Genomic DNA, 22,999 nt, shown 5'->3' on the forward strand with positions numbered 1-22,999 from the left:
TCAATCACTGCAGCCATTTTCGAACGCACATTGATGCAATATTTTGATGCGATGTAATGGCGTTGAAATTTAACTCTTATCAATTAGTCGTAATGATGTTCGAGGTAAATGTTTTAACTAATCTTTATGAACTTTTTAACTGAAATATTAAATAACTGTTATTAAATTTATTATGGCTAATTTTATTACAAATGTCATCCGATGAATATAATTAAGTAATTTAAATACATTTATAAATATATTTAAATATATTTATAAAGCAAATGGATACAATTACGGACGAATAATTTCCAAAGAATATAGAAATCATTTATTTTAACTACAGTTTACAGACGATTATTTAAATAAATTAGTTCATAATCAATAATTCCAGTTAATTGTCGCGTATTAAACAATAGATAATGAGATAATAGAATTGTAATATCATTTCGTGAAAAAGCTCTAGGATCAAATACAAGTATAATAACTTGATTAGTAATAATGCAATCGACTGCATTTCAATAAATATTTGCCTAATATATCCAAACGATGACATTTGATGCACGTTATTATAAATAAATGCAATCGGTATAATCGAATATAACAGACAAAATCCCGAAAATGATAGTACACTTAATAAACAATAAATGAAATACAATAAATCTTTATATATATATATATATATATATATATATATATATATATATATATATACAGGGTGTCCCAGACCACTCGTTCACCCCTTTTAAAATAAAAATAAATGACTTTTATAAAAAATCGCGAACAATTTTTAAGTAAATCGGGTACGCTCTATCAAATGGTGAATATTTTCAATTTTTTATTCCGACCGGAAATACGCCATCCGGATCGGAAGTTGAATTTTTTTAGGGGAACATGGTACTTTTTATTACAGATTCGAATATATACATATATATATATATATATATATATGCATGCACACTATATATATATACTTGAATATTTAAGTTCCAAATCCAATTAAAAAATTTGTAACATAATTACATTCTATTCTCAAAAGATTAAAATTTTTATTTTTTTTAAATTAAATGAAATAAATACAAATTCTATTATTCTATAAAATACTATTCGGATCTGATATCTAGATATGCTCTTTAAGTGCATTTTTCCCTAATATGAAACATTTTCTGACCTACAGAGTGTACAAGAAATCATCACCGAATAATAAATTGATACTTTACCTAGCTAGTAGGGATCTTATTGTCAGCGAAGCCAAAATCGACAAGCTTCAAGGTGTTCTTCTGATTGATCCTGATTACTTACAGGAAAAAAGGGTAAGACACAAAATAATTTAAACAGTTATTATTTAATATTTATCTTTAAAAAAATTTATTTTTATTGCAATTGCTAGAACGTATAATCAAGAGTCGTTTATTGTGCATCACCGCGTAATTTGTCCGAATAATGTCCAAATAATGTCCGATATAATGTTATCTTGTTAAAAGCCTTCAGATGTCTTCTATCGCAAGATGACATTAATTTATCATTCGTAATTGTGATTGATTCTTAGTAAATTATGTGACAAATTTCAGCAACAAAAATTGTTTTTAAAACTATAAAACATTCTTATAAGAAATCTGGATGTTTTTGAAGAGATTAACCGTTAGAGTACACGAAAAAAAAATATATATATATATATTTTTTCTCGTGTACTTTAACGATTAATCTCTCCTTATATATATATATATATATATATATATATATATATATATATAAAATTCTAAAACACTCTGTATATAAAGCACACGAAAAAAAATATATATATATATATTTCTTTTCGTGTACTCTAACGATTAACCTCTTTTTATATATATGTATATATATATATATATATATATATATATAATATTTTTTTTTTCGTGTGCTCTATATACAGGGTGTTTTAGAATTCGCGGATACAGACTCCACAGCGTGATTATTCGTATCAAAACAAACAACTTTTTCACGAAACATAATCCTGTTTATCTCGACCAATGCGATATATCAATATCAACATTTACATCGATTTCCTAATATTTATTTAGTTATTAGATACTTTTTTTATATTAGGTACTTTTTATATAATATATAACATATATTTAGATAAATATGTGTATACGCACATACATAAAATTCTTAATGTATTCAATTTTATACAATGCATAGTATAATTTCATTTATCTCTTTAAAATAAATCAAAATATATTTTTGTATTATAATCTATATATAATCCACTATGTCATTATAGATCACATTACAAATACACATTAAATATAAATTAAATTATAATTTTTATAGGTGTTTGGTCAAGTTACACTAACTTTCCGTTACGGAAGAGAAGACGAAGAAGTAATGGGCTTAAAATTTTGTAATGAAGCAGTCATGTGTTTGGCACAATTATATCCACCATATGTAGGATCTGATCAAGAAAGCATAACACCATTACAGGTTGGTAAGCAAAATACTATAATTAAATTGGAAATATTGATATTATTAACTAAATTAATATATCCAGGATACTTCATAAAAATTGTGCTTCTATTAATTATTATTAATTTTATTATTTCTATACAAATAACAAATTTTATTAAATTCACATTGATGCATTTCATAAAATCGCGCGTGTTTAGATTTGATGAAATAAATATATTGATAAACCTACAAATGCTTCTCTATAAAGTTAGAACTTTATTTTTCAAAATTCTATTTCCAAATATTTGAAAAATCAGCTAAAATTGATGTAATTATTTTTATCAATTTATGATATTTATATTAATCTGACAATGCGATTTGACTCTACATTTTTGCTTCTTTATAAAAATAGGCTTATTGTTAGAAAATATTTATATTTATTTTAAATATATATATATATATATAGGATGTCTGGAAAGGTAAGTTCAATCGAATAGAATGTGAAAAAGGAGCAGCGTAGAACACATAACGTAAATAAATTTTTTTCATATTCGCTATGGTTTAGAAAATACAGCGCTTTATAGAGGTGCATAAAAAGTGTTGAAACCTCTTAATAATATTTCGAAAAGTACGCATTTTTGAGAAAAATGTTTCATACAAAAATTGTAGGGTTCTAAATGAAGCATTACACACAAAAATTAGTATGACCTTAGAATAGTGTTTTCGAATTTAACATTCACGAAAGGCTAACACTCAAATAAATTACGCGAGCGTATTATAATAAAGTATAACAAATTTATTTTAAACGAAATAAGAAAATTAACAAAATACAAAAAAATAATAGTAACATAAAATATAGAATATTTGAAGTAAATGAAGAATTAACAATTGTATCCTTTTTCCTCAGGAGGACACTCCTATTTAGGTTCTACTGCCTTATAAGCAGTCTATGTTAATGTTATGTACACAACACATAGAAAGAGAAAATGTATGTTTCCTACTGTCGACAGAAGATTACGCTAGTGACGCTTTGCGATATTAATGACATGTGTGACATTAGTGACATGTATCATTAATCGCATTTTGAGTAGTGATAAGTAATAAAATGCAAGTTAAATAATAAATAATTAAGTCTCATCATTTAATTTACATCTGATTAAACATTTAAAATTAATATAATTAAACAATGAAACAAATATCTTAATTCTATCTCTTAATAATAATACATTAAATGAGAAAGTAACAAAATAAATTCTTTAGTATAAAATTTCTCTTTAAAAGATCTGATCTTGTTTCGCGCAGTAAAATAATTATTAGCATGTATTTTTATTACAACTTGTAATTAATAAACTACAAGCAAAATTGAGAATACAGAATTCAAATATTCAATGAAAGATTCAATAAGTCCGTGAATGCACAATAAAAAAATTCTGCATTTAATAGCTTATAAAATTTTCAAGCATAAATATAGATTATATATTCCTGTTTTTCATATTTTTTTCTCTCTGTATGATTTTCATATTTATTTTCAATGAATTAAAAAATAAAATAATAAAGAAAAAGTCTGATTCGAATCACAGTTAACATTGTGGTATTATACATTGATACATATGCAATATATGTTTTGCAATGTAAATATGAATTAAAAGAGAGGTAATATTTCGCGCAGCAGCAGCGGGACAAATAATGTATGCGAATCATCCAGTAACAAGGATCTTAAATCATCAAATCTCAAAGTTGGGCCGATCGAGTTTTTATTAAGCTTAATCGACAGCTCAAATTTGAATGTAAGAGTTTTTATTATTATTCTATGTATTATAAAGAATGAAGATTTTATAATGCAAAATCTTAATGTGTGAAAATTTCCATATAAAAATCATGAGAAAATTGACACAAATGGTAATTAAAAGTAGTAATTAAAAGTAATTATATTTAATGTAATAAAATGGCATTGCTATAAGGAATAATTTTCATGTATTTTAAATTGTATTTTAATTTGCATTTTAATGTTTTAATATCTAGCAATATATTAACAATAATCTTTTAAAAGTTAAAAAAAGAAATAAAAAAATTTTTAATTGATATCACATGAATCTTTTACTTAATCAATTTTAATTGTTTAAAATATTTTTCTGTATAATAATTTTTTGTGACGAGTGAACTTTACATCTTTTCTATCTTTTTTTTAAATGTACATTGACGCAACATAAATTGAATTAAGTTACCATTTTCTCAATACAAATATTTTCGACAAAATTATTATATTTAATCTATCACAAACAAAAACAGAATTGAAAGTTTTAGAAATATTAAATATGCACTACGTAAACTATCATGCAAAGTATTAAAAATTGGATATTTCTTAATTTCAAATTATATATATTTATGAAAAAAATACGGTATTATTTGTTGTATGTGTACATCTCAAGTACACACACAATATCAATTATATACATATATAGGAAAAAAGATATACATATGTATCCCCTTCCCCATGCATATACAATATACACACACGCACGCGCGCACATACACACACACATAAATGTGTACAAGTATATAAATGTATAAAATATATGTAAAATATATATATGTATAAAATATGAAATAATGGATACATAATGTGTGTGTAATGTATTATACATGTTAGTATATATTTCTTTATATATATTCTTGAATGCACAAACATGAATTTATACATATGCATATGAACTTACGTGTCACACTATGTATCCATTATTTCATATTTTGTACACGTCTATATATAGATGTATTATTGTTTATATGAATGGGGGAGAGAGTATGTATGAATCTACATACTCTCTCCCCCCATTCATATAAACAATAATACGTCTATATATAGACATGTACAAAATATGAAATATGAAATAATGGATACATAGTGTGACACGTAAGTTCATATGCATATGTATAAATTCATGTTTACGAGATTTGTCTCAGAAGTAATGAGAATGAATGAAGTAATGAGAATGATTTTTTTAATCTTTATATGGCAACACTACATCAGTGAGGTGGAAACTAATAAGTTGAGCAACATATTAGGTAAGCAGTTGCAATAGGTTGCTCCGATCGATGCAGTGTTACTGTTATTGTGTACAGGCTTATGAACTTGTGTTTATAAATAGTGTGTTACGCGAAAAATGCAGGCAAATATCAATTAACGTTACGCCATCAAATTTTGCGTTAAACTCGAGAAAACTGCTTCAGAGACGCTTGAAATGTTACGAGGAATATGAGGATGATGCTTTGTCCTCAATACAAGTTTTTAGATGGCAGAAGGCTTTCAAAAATGGCAGAGAAGATGTTGTGGATGAACACTGCTCTAATCGGCCATCGACATCAAAATCTGATGAAAACGTGTCCAAGGTTCAGTATTAGCCAAAGACAGATGGTTAACAAAATTTGATGGTGTAACGTTGATCGATATTTGCCTGTATTTTTCGCGTGACGCGCTATCTAAACACAATTTCAAAAACTTGTACACAGCAACACTGCATCGATCGAAGCGACCTATTGCAGCTACTTACCTAATATCTCTATTTATTAGTTCTCACTACACTGATGCAGTATTGCCAAATAAAAATTAAAAAATTCATTCTCATTATTTCTGAGACAAACCTCGTATATTACACATATATAAATATTTAATATATTTTTAAGTGTAAAAAAACCTTCCTTATATCATTAGTCATATATAGTTACGAAGGTAACGTTCTAAAATCAATAGCGTCGAAATCCTTTTTTATCCTCATCGAGAGTTGTCTATTTTTTATCAGAATGCTTTAAAACATATCAAAAATTCAGCCATTTCGATGGAAATTTTTCATTGAATTAGTGCGGAGTCCTTTATCTTAAATCCAATTTTTACAAACTAATCCAATTGTAATAAATGTAATATACTGCATTATCATTTAATTAATCAAAGTAAATCAAAGTTTATTCATTATTCTTATGTGTACAATAAACTAATAAGATTACAAAATATTTTACTTAAATAATTGTATATAATATATATTTGTAAATAGAGAGAGTAAAATAGAAGTGTATATATATATATATATATATATATATTATATGTGCATATTATAATTCGTATTTTTTGCGTTTTCATTTTTCTTTAAAACAATTCACGATTATACTGTTATGTGAAAGTAAGTTATGATAAAATTGCATATTATCGATCAATACTAAAACTGACAGAAAGAGCTTTCGAGAAAGTGGAAAATATAGTTAACCCTGACCAAGGAAAATCTGAAATCCTCAGCAAAATCTTAAATACGCAGCAAAACTGTTCTCGCGGAAATATGCCCTTGACCCTGACCTAACGAAAAAGTTCTCACAAGTCTTTCCGTGGTAATTATTTATTGTATCCTTCTTACGCAAGCATTAATAGTGAATATAATTCTAAAAGACAATATATGCTTTATATGTTATTATATATATATGCTTTATATTTAATACGTGCAATATACAAGATAACTTTCGAAGATCGATTCAAAAATAAACGCGACTCGCGCAGAAATGTCTCACTCGACATGCATTTCAAGCGTTTTTCAGATAAATGTCGAAAATATATGATTGTATTCAATACCTAATGTAAAACGATACATCAGGAGATTACAATAAAATTTTAAAGAACAATCACACCATCGATTATGGAGAACGAATATACAGCATTAAATATGCGAAAATGTAAAAAGTAATGCTGATAAAAATTATTTGTTTCGCCAAATATATAAAATTTTAGGGAAAAATATTTCGATTTATATTGAATGTTAACGCGCCACGTGTATAGCATTACATTCTTCTCCATGACAGCCAATTTAGACCAAATATATAAATTGCAATTAACCTTATTTTAAAACAGAATAAAATATTTTCAAAAAACACAATTAATATATCTTCTTTTTTTTTTACGTCGAAAAATTTCTTTGTTAAAATTTCTTTGTTAAAAAATCTCTTTGTTAATCTAATTATGCAAAATGCAAAATAAAAAAACTATACACATACATCCTATAATATAATAATAAGAATTAATAAATATTTGTATACATTTATGCGCGCTCGTACAGAATCAAAAATTCTAATTTTACCGTTAAGTATTTTCAAATTATTTTCGGTCAATTTCCTATATTTTTTTAAATTTATATTATATCATAATTTATAACTTTATTAAAATATTAATGGAATATGTTTAATTAATTGGAATATATATATATATATATATATATATATATATTTTTTTTTTTCTTTTTAAATAAATTTGTTATATTTCTCTATACTATGTCTGCGTAAATTATTTGAGTGTCGGCCTTTCGTGAATGTTAGATTCTGTCGTGCTCGAATTCTCCATTTTCGTGAAGCCTCATATAAAATAATTATAACATCCTTTTCCATAGACCCTGCCCCTCTATCGTTAGATGAGCTAGTCAGCCCGTGGCGAATAAGGCAAGAGTTTGTCGCGTTATTTTATCATTTCGCGAATTGATACGTGAAAGACCTGGCGGCCAATTTTGAGATTTCGATACGGCCTTCACCGCGGCTCGCGCGGAACACGCTTCGTCTCTGTTCCTCCGAGCGCGAGTATTCTTTTCTTGTGTTTTGATGATGTTTCGCTCCCTCTCATCCTTTCTATCAACACCCCGAGGATTAGAAAATTAACGTCGCAATATATATATATATATATAAAATTTGTTCAATTAACCGCAAGTAATTAAATGATAATTACTCGATTTTGATAATATTTTGAGTAGAAATAATATTTAGAATAGCATATTTAGTAGTATGCGTTTGTAAATATAAATCAGCTTTCTCAAATATTCACTCATCAGAAACGAATAAGAGCGACAATGCATTTATGAAAATTGTGTTATGATATTTAACATAAATTTTATAAAATTTCTATCAATAAATATCAAAGTGTAGTAATATTTGTTTTTCTATATATACGAGGGCTGTATGTGTTTAATGACTGATAGCACCACTGACTCAAAATCTGTATACCATCATTTAATGCCATCTTTCAAACGTCGCCTGTCAAAATTTTAGATAGATTTATCGAGTAGTTTTGTTTTGATAGCTGTTGAAAGTAGGCAAGTTTGTATTTGTTTGTAACTATGAAAAAAGAGTAATATGGTCAATGATTCGATTCCTTTTTTTGGATGGGAAGACGTGTGAGGAAATCAAAATGAAGTTGCATGCTGTTTATAAGGACCATGCACATTCAATGACTACTTTTAGATATTGATTCAATGAATTCAAGCATGGCCGAATATTTGTTTTTATTGAAGAACGTTCAGGCCGTCCGATTGAAGTGACTATGGAGAATGTGGTCAACAAAATCCATGATATCGTGTTAGCAGACTGCCGGATGAAGATCAGAAAGATTGCTGACATTGTAAACATCTCAATTGAAAGCGTACAAAATATCCCACTCGAAAAATTGGGCATAAGAAAGCTATCAGCGAGATGGATGCTGTGTTTGCTCACAGTGGAACAAAAACGAAATCGCATGACAATTTCGGAGCACTGTTTGGACATGTTTAAACGCAAGAAAAGAGTTTCTGCGGCGTTTCATAACTGTTGACAAAACATGGATTCATCAATACACGCCAGAAATGAAAAAACAGTCAAATCAGTGGACTTCACTCGGCGAATCTGCTCCAAAGAAAATGATTCAACAGCCGGAAAAGTTGGAAATGGTTACCGTTTTTTGAGATTCGCGAGGCATCATCTTCACTGACTATTTGGAGAAGGGAAAGACAATCACGGGGCAGTACTATGTTGATTTATTGGGCCGATTCGACACTGAATTGATAAGAAAACGGCCTCATTTGGCGAAGAAAAAAGTGCTCTTTCACCATGATAACGCACCAACTCATTCGTACGCAATCGCCACAACAAAACTGATCGAATTACGCTACGAATTGTTGCCTCATCCACCCTGTTCTTCAAATTTGGCCCCCTGCGATTTCTTTTTGTTTCCAAACATGAAAAAATGGCTTGGCGGAAAGTGGTTCACATCAAATGAGGAAGTCATCGCCGAAACAGAGGCCTATTTTGCGGAGTTTGACAAATCATATTTTTTGGATGGCTTAAAAAAGTTGAAATATCACAGGACTAAGTGTATCAAGCTGAAAGGAGACTATTGAGAAATAAATAAAAAAATTTTTTAAAAATGCGTTTTCCTTTCCTAACACGTACTTATCATACAGCCCTCGTATGTTATTTGAAATACATATACTTTATTAAAAATATTTTTGCTTTTTTAAAATGTTTAAATGTTATAAATAAAGAAGAGAAAATTTACTTGCTTAAAACTTTTTTTTTAAACTAGCTTTTTAAAATATTTTTATGAACATTTAAAATAAGACATGATTTTCTGTACATTAAATCGAGATCTTTTTTTAGGAAGCACTTGTTAAAAGATTAGGACCCAATGCCCACGCATTCACAATGGAAATCACATCATTAGCCCCACCATCTGTGCAATTGGTACCAGCTAAGGAATACAATGGAGCACCTATAGGTACCAGCTATGATGTCAAAGCTTACATTGGTGAGTAAAAAATAGCTGCTATTTTTCTTAAGTTTTATTTTTACTCTGGTTTTGATAAATTTACTTTGATCGAAGAACAGAAACAAACATTTTAAAAAAAAGTACAAAAGGGCCAAGTTCATGCACTAATTGTATTCAACTGTCTACAAAAATAGTCATATTGTCTACAAAAATAGTGATATAAAAAAATTGCACCAACTAAGATTAAAAATTTGTACAAGATAAATATAAATACAAGGAAGAAAACTTATACAAATTAAATAGAAATATTTTAATTGAAAACATTGCTATACAAAATAGTTTTAATTTTCAAAAATAATAATATTAAAAAATTAAAAATTTATTTAAAAATTGAAAACTGAAAATTAATATAAAACAAAAAAGTAAAAAAAATTAATTAAAAAAACTGTTATAAAATATATATATATATATATATATATATATATATATATATATAGGTATATATATGTATACACACACACACACACACACACACACACACACACACATATATATGTATGTATATCTATATATATTACTATATGTTATATATATTTATATTTTCTTGTAAAATAGATATATTTATTTATCTTACTCTTACAAATTTTTAATTAATAATTTAATTATTTATTATTTAACTTGCACTTTATTACTTATCACTATTCAAAATGCAGTTAATGATACATGTCACTAATGACACATGTCATTAATATCGCAAAACATTGCTAGCGCAATCTTTTATCGAGAGTAGGAAATGTACGTTTTCTCTTTCTATGTGTACATGTGCGTTGATGATGATGATGATGATGATGATGATAAAGATGTTTCTCAATTGAAAATTTTCATATTTCGATTTTACGTTATGATATCTCCGTTTATAGATCACGCAGCAAAAAAAATATAGATACTTTTTTTATACAATTTAAACTCGCTCTGTCTTAAGGCTAGTAAGAATTCAATCCGTTCAGTCGTTATTGAAATCCGATAAAAGTTACTCTCTCAATTGTCCGACTCGCGTATAGATACACGGAGTGCCTATATGCACGCTAATGCTTTGCATGAACTTGGTGCGAGATACTATCGTGTCCCTTGATAAAGCATGGTAATAAAATGTGATTGGAGAATGTTAACAAATAAAATAATGTGAAATATTTATGTAAATTATATTTTTACTACTTATTACTTTTGCTACTACTTATTTTTGTTTATTAAACTTTAGTTTTAATAAAATGTTTTCAATACAAAAAATAAAATTTTGCTTATAGTTACTTAAGGATAATTTCATATATAGTTCAAGTCATAAAAACAAAGTATTTTGAAAAAATGACAATAATCTGATTTCAATATAAAAAAATCATTGATATATATTTTATCGGTTTTCAGAATCATTTGTAATGATTTTCCTTTCACTTATATATTATAATTGAACCGCTTAAAAATCACAATATTTTGTTGTGACAAATTATTATTGTATAATATTATATATAATATAAATTATATATCGATATATTTTCGATTTATATCGATAAACATTAGAAAACCAACTTAAATTATTTTTATGTTATTATTATTTTTTAAGAGTTTCTCACATTTTTTGCTATACATATCTATTATAACTTTTTTTTTAAATAAATAGATCAATTTTTACCTCAATTTCCATCCTATTAATCATATAATTCTCAGTTTTCATAAAACAAGATCGTTGATTTTTAAAAAAAGAAAACAGCTCATAAAATATCAGCTTTCAATTTATAACATAGATTTGGAAGCAAAGTCTTTTTCCGAAAAAATTTGCTCAATTATTTCTAAGAATGAATTTGTGGACTTGGCACTTTAACATAGTTTTCACCCTTATTTCCACGCATCGTTAACATTTCATGTGGCGGATTTTAGCGGAGCGGGCAGATGAGAAATTGCACCGTAAAACCACGGTCAAAATGGGTATTCGGGTAATCCAGCGAATCGCGAAGCCAGCTTTACCCTCGACTACTATGTACAGCGTGCCTCTAACTCAAGTGCCATCGATCGGTTCGAAAATTCAAGGAACAAGAGTGGAGTTTGCAGAAAATGAAATCATCGAGGATGATGGTTAGTTGTCTACCCAGATAGCCAAATGCAATGAGGTTGCTGTCATGTTGCCAATAATTGTTGAAGCAACTAATTTTAACAAACTAGAGACAAGGTGAGACAGCATTATGTCTGTTACGTTGAACTCACATGAATTCATGTGCTAATAACAACAAATTAATTGCAACATGTCAGCATATTGCTGACATGTTGTAGACAACGTAATATCAATATTGCAGACCATTTGCTTCGTTAATTGATTGCATGTAGAAGCAGACATATAGCTGCATTCGTAACGCATTCTATCTCGATGTCAGCAAGTATACTGCAAATATATAATAATACATGCGATGCATTTGTTTGCTGAATATGTCATTCAAGCTTGGCTATCTGGGTAGTTACTCTTATTTGTCTTAAAATTTATAGCAAGTCTTGTAATATAATTCTATAATTATATCCTTAAACTTCTTACAAAACAGAACTTAAGAGATTCCAACATTTCAAATAACACATATTTCTAGTTTGATTTCTAGCAAATCTACTGAAACACTTTAATAAATTTCCATTGATAAACTTATTTATCATTGCATCTATACATCTATTACAAATGCCCAATATAAATCGTAATGAATGCAGCAATGTTGTTTCTAATTTTGCAGAAAATATAGGACCACGTGCAGCGGTGGAAAAGCCATTTCTATTAAGTGACGGTCGTATTGGATTGGAAGCAAGACTAGATCATGCGATTTACGCTCATGGAGACTCAATTACTGTTCATATCAATATCAGCAACAATAGCAGCAAATCCGTAAGAAGGATAAAGGTATAAAATTAGGATTTTATATAATCACATTCATTTTTATTTCGAACGAACAGAGCTGTTTTAAGTAACAAGAATTAAGCATAGTTTTTTATGGAATGTATTCTGTAAATTATTTTGAATAAGATAAAATATAAATATTTTGTTTATTTTCTATTTTATTTATTTTTTATTTTATCGTTTATTTTTTTTATCGTTTATTTATTTTTTTGAGACAGATGTACGTTTTAAGATTTTTTTTTAAAGACATTAACAAATATGTATATGTATAAATTTAATATGTATAAATTTTTAAATAATCGCGATGTCGCATTTTTTAATGTTTTTTATTTATTATTTTTTCATTTTTCTTCTAAAATTTAAACTTTACGAAAATGAAATCCTATTGATGACTTTAGAAGTCATTTTTTAATTGATCAGTAAAATTATCAATCATATAAAAATCAATTGGAAGAAGAACAAGTACAAAAGAATATCCAAAAATATTTATTGATAGGTATTTTCTTTCTCTTATTTAATCTGAGCTCTTAAGCTTGATAAAAAGAAAAAAAAACAAAGATAGGATGATTTGTAGCTAGTCAGTGAAAAAATAAAAGAGTCAAAATATGAATATGAATATTGTGATAATCTCTGTGGAACTGATTGTTTCAAACAATATTATATTTGGACTCATTTGTAATCAAAACTGTGTTTTCATTAAATAAATAACTATTTATGAATCTTGTAAAGAGCGAAATCATTGAATCAAGTTAAAGTCAGGAATCGAAACCGAGTCTTTTGCTTGCCTAATAAATTTATGTAAATATGATATTTTTGAAATAATTACATTAGTCAAAAGTTAGTAGGACATTTTTTTATTTGTATTACTTATGTCAAATAGCCTTATCTATTAATTATTCGAGAAATGTTTATTCGTACCATTAATTCAGTCTTCATGTTAATTAATTTTGTGAAGTTACTAAGCTTGTTAGAACGTTCACATCCCATGGGTACACTTGATCTCAACGAGACTGCTTTAGCATCTTAGCAAAAATGCTGTTGCTTATATGACATGTGTGTGCAAATTTAATGAATATATACAGTAAATTATTAAGTTTAAATTAATATATAATAACTTAATAATTTAAATATTTTATTATATATTATAATTTATAATGTCTCTTATTTATAACAAATTGCATAAAGATTATAAAAAAATTATCTTTCTTTTCTTGATATTACGATAAATATTTATCATAAATATTTACATCATGTAAAAGATATTATTCAACAACATTATATTTCTTAAAGTAAATAGAAAATAGAAAAATAAAAATGTGAGACATATAGTATTGTATAGTTCTATAGTTCTGAGCTTGCACGCAAATCGAGATTTATATTCTATATTCATATATTCATATTCCATGTTCGGTGTTTGAAAACTAATTCTCTTTTTAATATCTATTTTGAAGTTAAATACAGTGTTAAATAAAGTAAGTCTCACTTTACGCAAAAAATTAGATTTATATGAAACCACACACACGCACACACAATTTTAAATCTCATATTGCGAAAGCATCAATATAAAATAGATTTCATTTCGCATAGAAAGTTCCAAATCAATATCGAACTTTAATTCTATCTATGTGTTTGTTTTTCAAAGTTTGATATTTCTGAACACTTTATATACGTATATGCCTGTTTAAGTGCACTTGCGAAGAAACTATCAAATCAAATATTAAAAGCTTTTAAATAGATCTACATTTACATTATTATTCCATTTAAGTGATTAGGAAATGCAAATCCTGTTCTGTGGTTTCTGGCATCAGATCTATTGTAAATAGGCTCTGCTGATAAGTCACAAGTTTAAAGCTTATATCAGACTATTGGCATTGAATATTGAAATTTGACCAATCAAGATAAAAAAGTTTTAGCTTTTTTTTGTTATAAATAATCAAATTTCAATTTTCAATCTTCAATATGTATCTAGTAAATAAAAATGTCAGCCGATGATTGACAATAAATTCAATCAGAAATTTAGAATAGATTGGCATCAATTGTGTCCAAATTAAGCCTGCGTTTTGCTGACAAAGTTTGCTGACATAACCCGACAGTAAATTGGCAGTAGAAATCGAGTAAAATTTGATGTCTTGATGTCAAATTGGCAGCAAAAACCAAACAGAATCTGCGCGCGCGTAATTCGACACTAGATTGACGGCAGAAATCGAGCAGACTCTTTACCATTTAAATAGAATACCCAGTCAGTCAAATCTGTTCTAACAGATTTCGACAAATATCTGCTTATTGTCAACAGAAAGACTGGTATGCAAAATCTGTTATAACAGATAATGATAACAGAATGCTGCAAAACCTACTGACCTAATTTGATAACAGGATACTAGCAGAAATCGAACAGGATTGACATCCGATTTGAAAAATAAGATATATTTCTTTTTAAAATCAAAGAATTATTTATAAAAGTTAATCTATTATCATTATAAAATAAAATTTACAAAATCAATTGTGTAGCAAAAATCAATATTAATTCAATCATCTGACATGAAAAAATTAATAACAGATGACAAATTGGTACACGTGTAATTAGGAATTTGAACGCGCGAGTTCTATGGAATATCGTTGGCAAACTTTAATCGCTTATAACTCAAAAACTTTTGTAGCCTTGACATTTTCATATTAAAATTGTCGTCCTAGGAATATGTCATTAAAATTTCAATCGTAATTTGTGGACAACGTATATAGTGGACATAAGTTATTTATTAAGAACTTAATCAATTTAATTATTATTAAAATAATTTAAAATAACTTAAAATTATTAAAATAATTCAATTATTATTAAAATATTATTATTAAAATATTATAATTAATTATTAAAATTTCATTAAAAATCTCTTTTTTTTCTTTAATAAATTTCCGTTTAATATAAGATACTAATAAGATATTATGTTATAATTTTAGATAATCAGTCTTGTTAAATCTTTTTTCATTTAATAACGGATTTCCGACTTCTATATAACATTTTATTTTTCTTTTCTTTATTTTTTTTATTCTCAAATTTTTATAGATGCTATTTTGTAATTTTTCTTTTGCTTGTTTCTTGATTCTTGATCAATTTTACCTTAAGCTTTTGTTATTTTTTTTAAATTTCTTAGTATTCAATTTTTAATAAACATCTTTGTATTGTATTACGTAGACTCTTTCCGTAATTATAACCATCCACAATTTTCTATAACTTGAATTTGAAACTTTATAAGTCAGCTACTTTTCCAAAAATCACACATCACCTCAATAATTTAATTCTCTCAACTAGGCAAGTTTATATATACGCATATATGTACATACATCTCTCTCTCTCTCTCTCTCTCTCTCTCTCTCTCTCTCTCTCTCTCTCTCCAAATTATTTTGAATAATATATTTTAATTAATAAAGATATTTAATTAATATATATTCTTTTCTTCTTTTTAAGTGAAGAATATATTCCTTGTATATATCGACAACTTTCTTGTACATATTTATACAACAAAATGTTTCCTTTCAGGTATTTGTTGTACAACATGTGGATGTTTGTATGTTCAGCAATGGCAAATTTAAGAATGTTGTGGCCCTTGTGTCTTCGCAAGAAGGCTGTCCCGTCGGTCCAGGTAGTACTTTGAAAAAATCTTATACTCTCAGGCCTATTAAAGGTTCAACCAAAAATTGGATCGCCTTAGAAGACAGCTACACGAAAACTGGAGCAACTTTGGCATCAACTGTTCTTTGTCCTGGGAATGGAACCGATGATAGGAATGTCTTTGCCATTTACGTATCTTATTATGTAAAGGTAACTTTTTAAATATATGAAAAGATAAGAAATAATCAAAATCATTAAGCACATTTATTTTAAGGCTAACAGCCCAAAAAATTGAATTATTGCAAAAGAGCATATAATAAATTACATATATAACATGTGCAATAACATATGTAGTAAAAATAAATCACAATTTATATTATGGCCAATAAGAGTTAACCACAATGATAATGCATAAGTTTCATAGAAAATTAATTATTCTTGAAATTTAAAAAATGAATGGTTGAGCATAGGGCACACATTTTTTTGTACGTGATAGTAATTAAAGTAATTTCATTGAGAGATTCAACTTTAAATTCTTATCCTAAAAAAATATAGGCTAGAAAAATATATCATAATGGCTAGATCGGAAATCGAACTTAAATCTGTCGCTTACCGGGCGATTGTTTTTAGATCCGATTGCACTAATATTATTTAAGCGAAACTTAAATATTATATTTATTTAGAAAAAAAGATAAAGAAATAGATAGATATTTAAATCTTATTTAAATCTCCAAAATAATGTTGGTGTAACCTGATCTTATACACTTCAGAACTCTTTTAAATCTATTTCTACATGAAAAAGATTTATTAAAAATAAGGTTATTTTAACTATTTAGTATCACATCATCTCAAAAAATTATCTTATATACAATTAGTTTCAATAGAAATTAATTTTTTATAAAATATGCAATATTATCATATTGATCTCTTATTAGCCCCAGAGAATTTAAATTGTAGTTTTCTCATTAAAGCCATATGATTCTTTATTTTTTTAAATCAATTAATTCTCTCGAATTTACATTTATTTAATTCATATTTATAATAATCTGTCACATTATATTATATGAGTCAAATAGTATGAAAATAAAATTTCATAAAAGATCCTAACTTAATATTTATTTTAAGGTCAAATTGTTGATCTCGGCAATGGGCGGTGAAGTTTCTTTGAAACTACCGTTCGTTCTCATGCACAGTAATACAGATCCAGACCTCGTAGGATTCCCATCTCCTATTCGAGAACCACCGAAACAATTTGAAAAGAATATAAATGAGATTACGGAGAGGAAACAAACAGGAAACAAACAGGATAGCAATAATCACAGGACTAAGGAAAATAAATTAGAAGTTATTAAAGAGCAGGAGAAGGAATCGAGAGTGACTGATGTGGACTTGATAGAACATTGTGAAGAAAGTGACAGTACCTGAGAAAGGGCGCAACGAGGCGACACGATGTCGCGGTCGTCTGTCAAAAAAAGTAGCGATACGAAGAATTCGAATCATAAGACATGCAGACTCAGCGTTACTATTCAAAGAGTTTGGTGTTGTTTCAGAAGAGCTTCTTAGTAAAGAAATGAGTCAAAATCTTAAAATATCATTTAAGTGATGATATCTATTTATATCATCATTGTAATTTCTCTTATTATTTTGGAGAAAAATATATCTTGTAAAAATTGCACAAATAGGAAAACGAATAGATCTTGCAGATTCTCACAAAATGATGGCTGCAAAAATAATGCGGATTTCACATATTTTGAAGAAAATAAAAATGCGGATTCAGAAGTTAGATTTCAGATTACTTTTGAAAAACAAAATAATTTATAAAATTTTATAAATAAATAATTTATTATATTTTTCATGAAGAAAATTTTACAGAGCGCAATTATAGTTAGATGATCATAATTTGTGAATTGTTGAATTAAACGCATGAAAAGTTATGCACCATGTATTGTGGCGCATTATAATAAAATTGAATTGCTCTCGATAAAAAGACACTTATATAAATATTATTACTGTGTGATTAAATATGTGAAATTGCAAATTATTAGAATCGTATTTAGATATTAATTTAAGAAATTTAGAAAATAAAAAGTAGAAAATAAAATAAAAACATAAATTTTATTGAAAATGTCTAATGATAAATAGAAACTCTGCAAAATTTTTGAGAGAAAAAAAATCTTGCCAAGAGATATATTCCTATATATTTATATATACGTCACTGGATAATGTTAATATAATATACATATTCTCATAATCTACTAAGGAACTAATTATTGCTAATTACGTAAAATCGCCTAAAAGTAAAGTTGCTTTAAACTTTTTGTGTCTACATCTTCCTACATCTAATATCCCGAGAAAAAAAGTTTATGTCTAATTATATATAATATAATTTTGTATGGATTTTGGCTTGATCTTATATACTATATATAATCATATATATATATATATATATATATATATATATAATTGTTTTTAATTATATATAATTAGATTGCATTATGCATTCTTTATGATATATAAAATACCTATCTCAACATAATTAAATAATAATATAACTTATCTATCTATTTCACATAAAATTAAAAATTGTATTTTTATATAAATTGAATTTTACACCTTAAATATATGATGAACTGATCATTTTTATTTATTCACCGGACATTTATTTGTCCAACTTATAAAATCAATTTAATATCTGAAATCTGAAGTTTCTCCACTGAAGAACTTGTATCAGAAATTAAATTGAAGCAAAATATTTTGTCACCCTTTGCAAACTTTATATAATTCTCGTAATTAAATACGAGAGAAATGCGTGACATAGCGGTAAACGAACGAATTAGTGATCATATATATGTATATATGATTAGGAAAAATTATATATTTTTAAATAGAATTAAATTAGAAATCTTTATCGGCTCAATTGTATACAATTGTATACAATTGTATAAATATATGTATATATGTAACTATATCAAATTGGTGCAATTATATATAGATTTATATAATTATATTAAATTATATGTAATAATAAATAATAAAATCTATTTACATTATTATTTATATGTAATTTTATTAAAATATTTGCAATTTCATGTCAAATTATGTAAAATTATATCGAGTATAATACTCAAGCAAGAATTCTAGTATAATTTTGCATAATTCGATACAGAGTTACAAATATCTTGACAAAACAATATAAAATAATATATAAATGATAGTATAAATAGATCTTAATATATATAATTATATATAAATTTATCTAATTGTATATAATTATCTATAAACTTTTTTTTCGGGATATGAAAGACTTCCTACTGCCATCTTAATTTTATAATAAAATTTTATGTTCATTAATTTCAAAAATAAGGAATGAGTAAAACATATGTGTTCACTCTTATATATGAAAAAAAATTATATGTATGATCTTATTTAGAAAAAAAATATCTATATATAAAATATTATATCAAATTTAAAAAATCAATTATATTTTTCCAGAAAAAGAAAATATTATACTAAATTAAAAATATCAATTACATTTTTCCAAAAAAAAGAAGACGAAATATACATTTTATATTATAATAATAAATATATAGATTATATGTATGTCCAATTATTACTAGATAGAAATTTTTAATGGTATGTCCTTTTATAATTTGACTTTGTTGTAAGAGATTTCTGTTCGTATTGCAGCCATATTGTTTCATCAATTGTAAAGTCAATAAAAATTATATGAATTTTTTCTTCTACTATATTTCAAAATAAATTAATTTTTTATATATAATTATTCTTTTAGACTATAAAATGTACCAGTAATTCTTTTTACTTTTGGATAAATAATTATCCATAATCTGAATTATCATAAATTAAAAATATTATATATATATATATATATATATATATATATATAGTATATATGTATATATATATACAAGGTGAGTCAAAAGTATGTATTAAAAATTTGTGAACGTGTTCCTGGATAAAAAAGAAGGTAAATGTTTAGATTACACAGCTCGAAAAATTTTTATTTTCACATATGTTGTAAAAGATACATTCCTAAGTAATATACCGTTTGAATTTTGTGGCGGTTTCTCTTCGTTTCTCAAATATGCAATTTTAAAATTTTATACTTGTATCTTTTCGTTACATTCTAAATATGTTTATATTTTTCTGTTTACATTTACCGAGGTCATCTTTCTGAATAACTTTCAGAAAGTTTTAGCCTTATTATTTATTAAATAGTTATTAAGAAAAAAAGTTTCATAAATAGAATACAATTTTACCATATCATATATGTTTAAGAAGAAATATATTTAATAGAATATACATATGTATTTGTAAACTTTGCTTTGTCTTGCAAAGTACATGCGCGGACTGTGTATTCCGCCCTCCTTACGGGGAGCTCCACTTTCGCAAGATATAATCTAACTCAACCTGTGTCTGAAGTATGAGAAATACCTTGATATATAATATTTTGCTTCACATGGTTCATATGGTTCATGAGTTTATATAAGTTTGCAACTTTCTATGCGAAGCCAGATATAGTTCACACTTCAGACTCGGGTTGGATTAGGTTATATCTTCCTAAAGTGGAGTCCCCCCGTGGGGGGGGGGGGGGAACGAACATGCGGTGTTCACGTATGTACTTTGCAAAACGAAAGAAGTTGTATACAAACATTTATTAAAAGTTTAGATAAAATAAAAAGTACAATTTTTATTTAGCGAAACTCAACAATAATTCTATAGCTTAGCGACATGGAAGAGACGAGCAAACGTAAACAAAAAAATATAAACACGCAAGTAAAATATAATATGAAACCGTGATGAGCAAATGTAAACGAAAAATGTAAACGCATAAATATAACGAAAAGATGCCATAAAAGTATGAAACTTCAAAAGTGCATATCTCAGGAACGAAAAGAGACCGCCGCAAAATTCAAACGATGTATTACTTAAGAATGTATCCTCTACAACATGTGTGAAAATAAAAATTTTTTGAGCTGTGTAACCTAAAGTAAACATTTACCAAAAAGAAGAACAAATATTCATATGAACGTATGATCGCAAATGCTTCGTTATCGAAATAATGGACATAAATTAGCAGTATCAAATAATGATTTATTCGAACGTTTACAATTTTGTTGTTCTTTACAAAAGATGCTCTATGTGTCCTCCATCATTTTCAATACATGCTTGAGCACGTCTACATGACTGACGCATTTATTCGAAAACACCAGGATTTCCACGGACTATCAAGCATTATGTCCATAGATCATTTTCATTGTTAATTTTTCGTCATATTTTTCACGAAGCGTCAGAAATAATCTCAATCGACATTACCCTGAGCGATAGATTGAACGTGGTAGATTGATGGCCCAGTGTCATGGCCACCGAGATCACCAGATCTAATTCCTCTAGATTTTTATTTGCGGGGTTATTTGAAGAACGTCATTTATCAAACACCAGTTAATAATGAAGATGACCTATGGACACGTGTCCATAATGCTTGCGAGATAGTCCGTGAAAATCCTGTTTTCGAACAAGTGCGCCAGTCATGTAGACGTCGTGCTCAGGCATGTATTGAAAATGATAAAGAACACGTAAAACATCTCTTGTAAAGAACAACAAAACTGTAAACGATCAAATAAATCATTATTTGATACTACTAATTTATGTCCACTATTTCGATAATGAAATTTGCGACCATACGTTCGTATGTACTTTTGTTCTTCTTTTTCCAGAAACATGCTCACAAATTTTTAACACATACTTTTGATTCACCCTGTATATATAGCATACATGTATTTAAAAATTTGCATGAAGAAAAATTTTTTTATATATTTTACAAATTTGCAAAATAAATTTATTTGAATATAGTATAGTAAATTTATTTGAATATAGTATAGTACAAAATAGTTCACATTTTTATATTCAAATATTAAAATTTAATATTACAATAAGAGATCAGAAATATTAAAAGAATTGTAATAAGAAAAAGTATTTTAATCCAATTATCTTAATAAACATCAAATGTTTTAGCAATTAAATAAATAGTTTTGAGAATTGAAATAAAACTTTTAAGTATATTTAAATAAAATTAACTATAGTAATCAAAATAGTATTGACAAAATGCACGTATTATTTGATAAATTAATCGTCAATTAAGTTAATTGATTAAGATTTTTATTTCTCTTAATATTTTCATTTGATCATATTAGTTTGGGATAGTTATTAACTAATTAAATTTAATTTAAACATAATTAAAAATCAAGATTTTGATTTATACATACACATATAATTAATATGAAAATTATAGAAAAGATATATACATAATTTCTTATAAATTTTATGTAAATTTTAAATATATCAATTTTATCATTAATATTCCATTCAGTGATGATGGAACATTTCACCCTAATTATATTTTTTTAATTCAAGAAAAAAATTGTATTGACTACTGTTCACAATCTTATAAAAAATAAGAAATTATTATAACTAATAAAAATCCATCACAATAATAAAA

General features: G+C 26.6%; 2 protein-coding genes across 6 annotated transcripts in view; one reads left to right on the forward strand and one right to left on the reverse strand.

Moving 5' to 3' along the window:
• LOC105254981 (phosrestin-2) overlaps positions 1-17,922 on the forward strand; it is a 57,096-nt gene extending 39,174 nt beyond the window's left edge. For both annotated transcript variants that reach the window (XM_011264002.3, XM_020028674.2), the window contains 7 exons: positions 1,157-1,292; positions 2,296-2,445; positions 9,841-9,988; positions 11,882-12,076; positions 12,715-12,878; positions 16,411-16,692; positions 17,608-17,922. In XM_011264002.3, the coding sequence (XP_011262304.2) occupies positions 1,157-1,292; positions 2,296-2,445; positions 9,841-9,988; positions 11,882-12,076; positions 12,715-12,878; positions 16,411-16,692; positions 17,608-17,907 (1,375 nt within the window). In that variant the 3' untranslated portion in view covers positions 17,908-17,922. The remainder of the gene's footprint in view (positions 1-1,156; positions 1,293-2,295; positions 2,446-9,840; positions 9,989-11,881; positions 12,077-12,714; positions 12,879-16,410; positions 16,693-17,607) is intronic.
• Positions 1-22,999, reverse strand: part of LOC105254982 (sex-regulated protein janus-A-like) — an 89,175-nt gene that overhangs the window by 61,937 nt on the left and 4,239 nt on the right. The window lies entirely within an intron of this gene.

Source organism: Camponotus floridanus, unplaced genomic scaffold (genome assembly GCF_003227725.1).
Source record: "Camponotus floridanus strain SB8 unplaced genomic scaffold, Cflo_v7.5 scaffold29, whole genome shotgun sequence".
Taxonomy (NCBI): Eukaryota; Metazoa; Arthropoda; class Insecta; order Hymenoptera; family Formicidae; genus Camponotus; species Camponotus floridanus.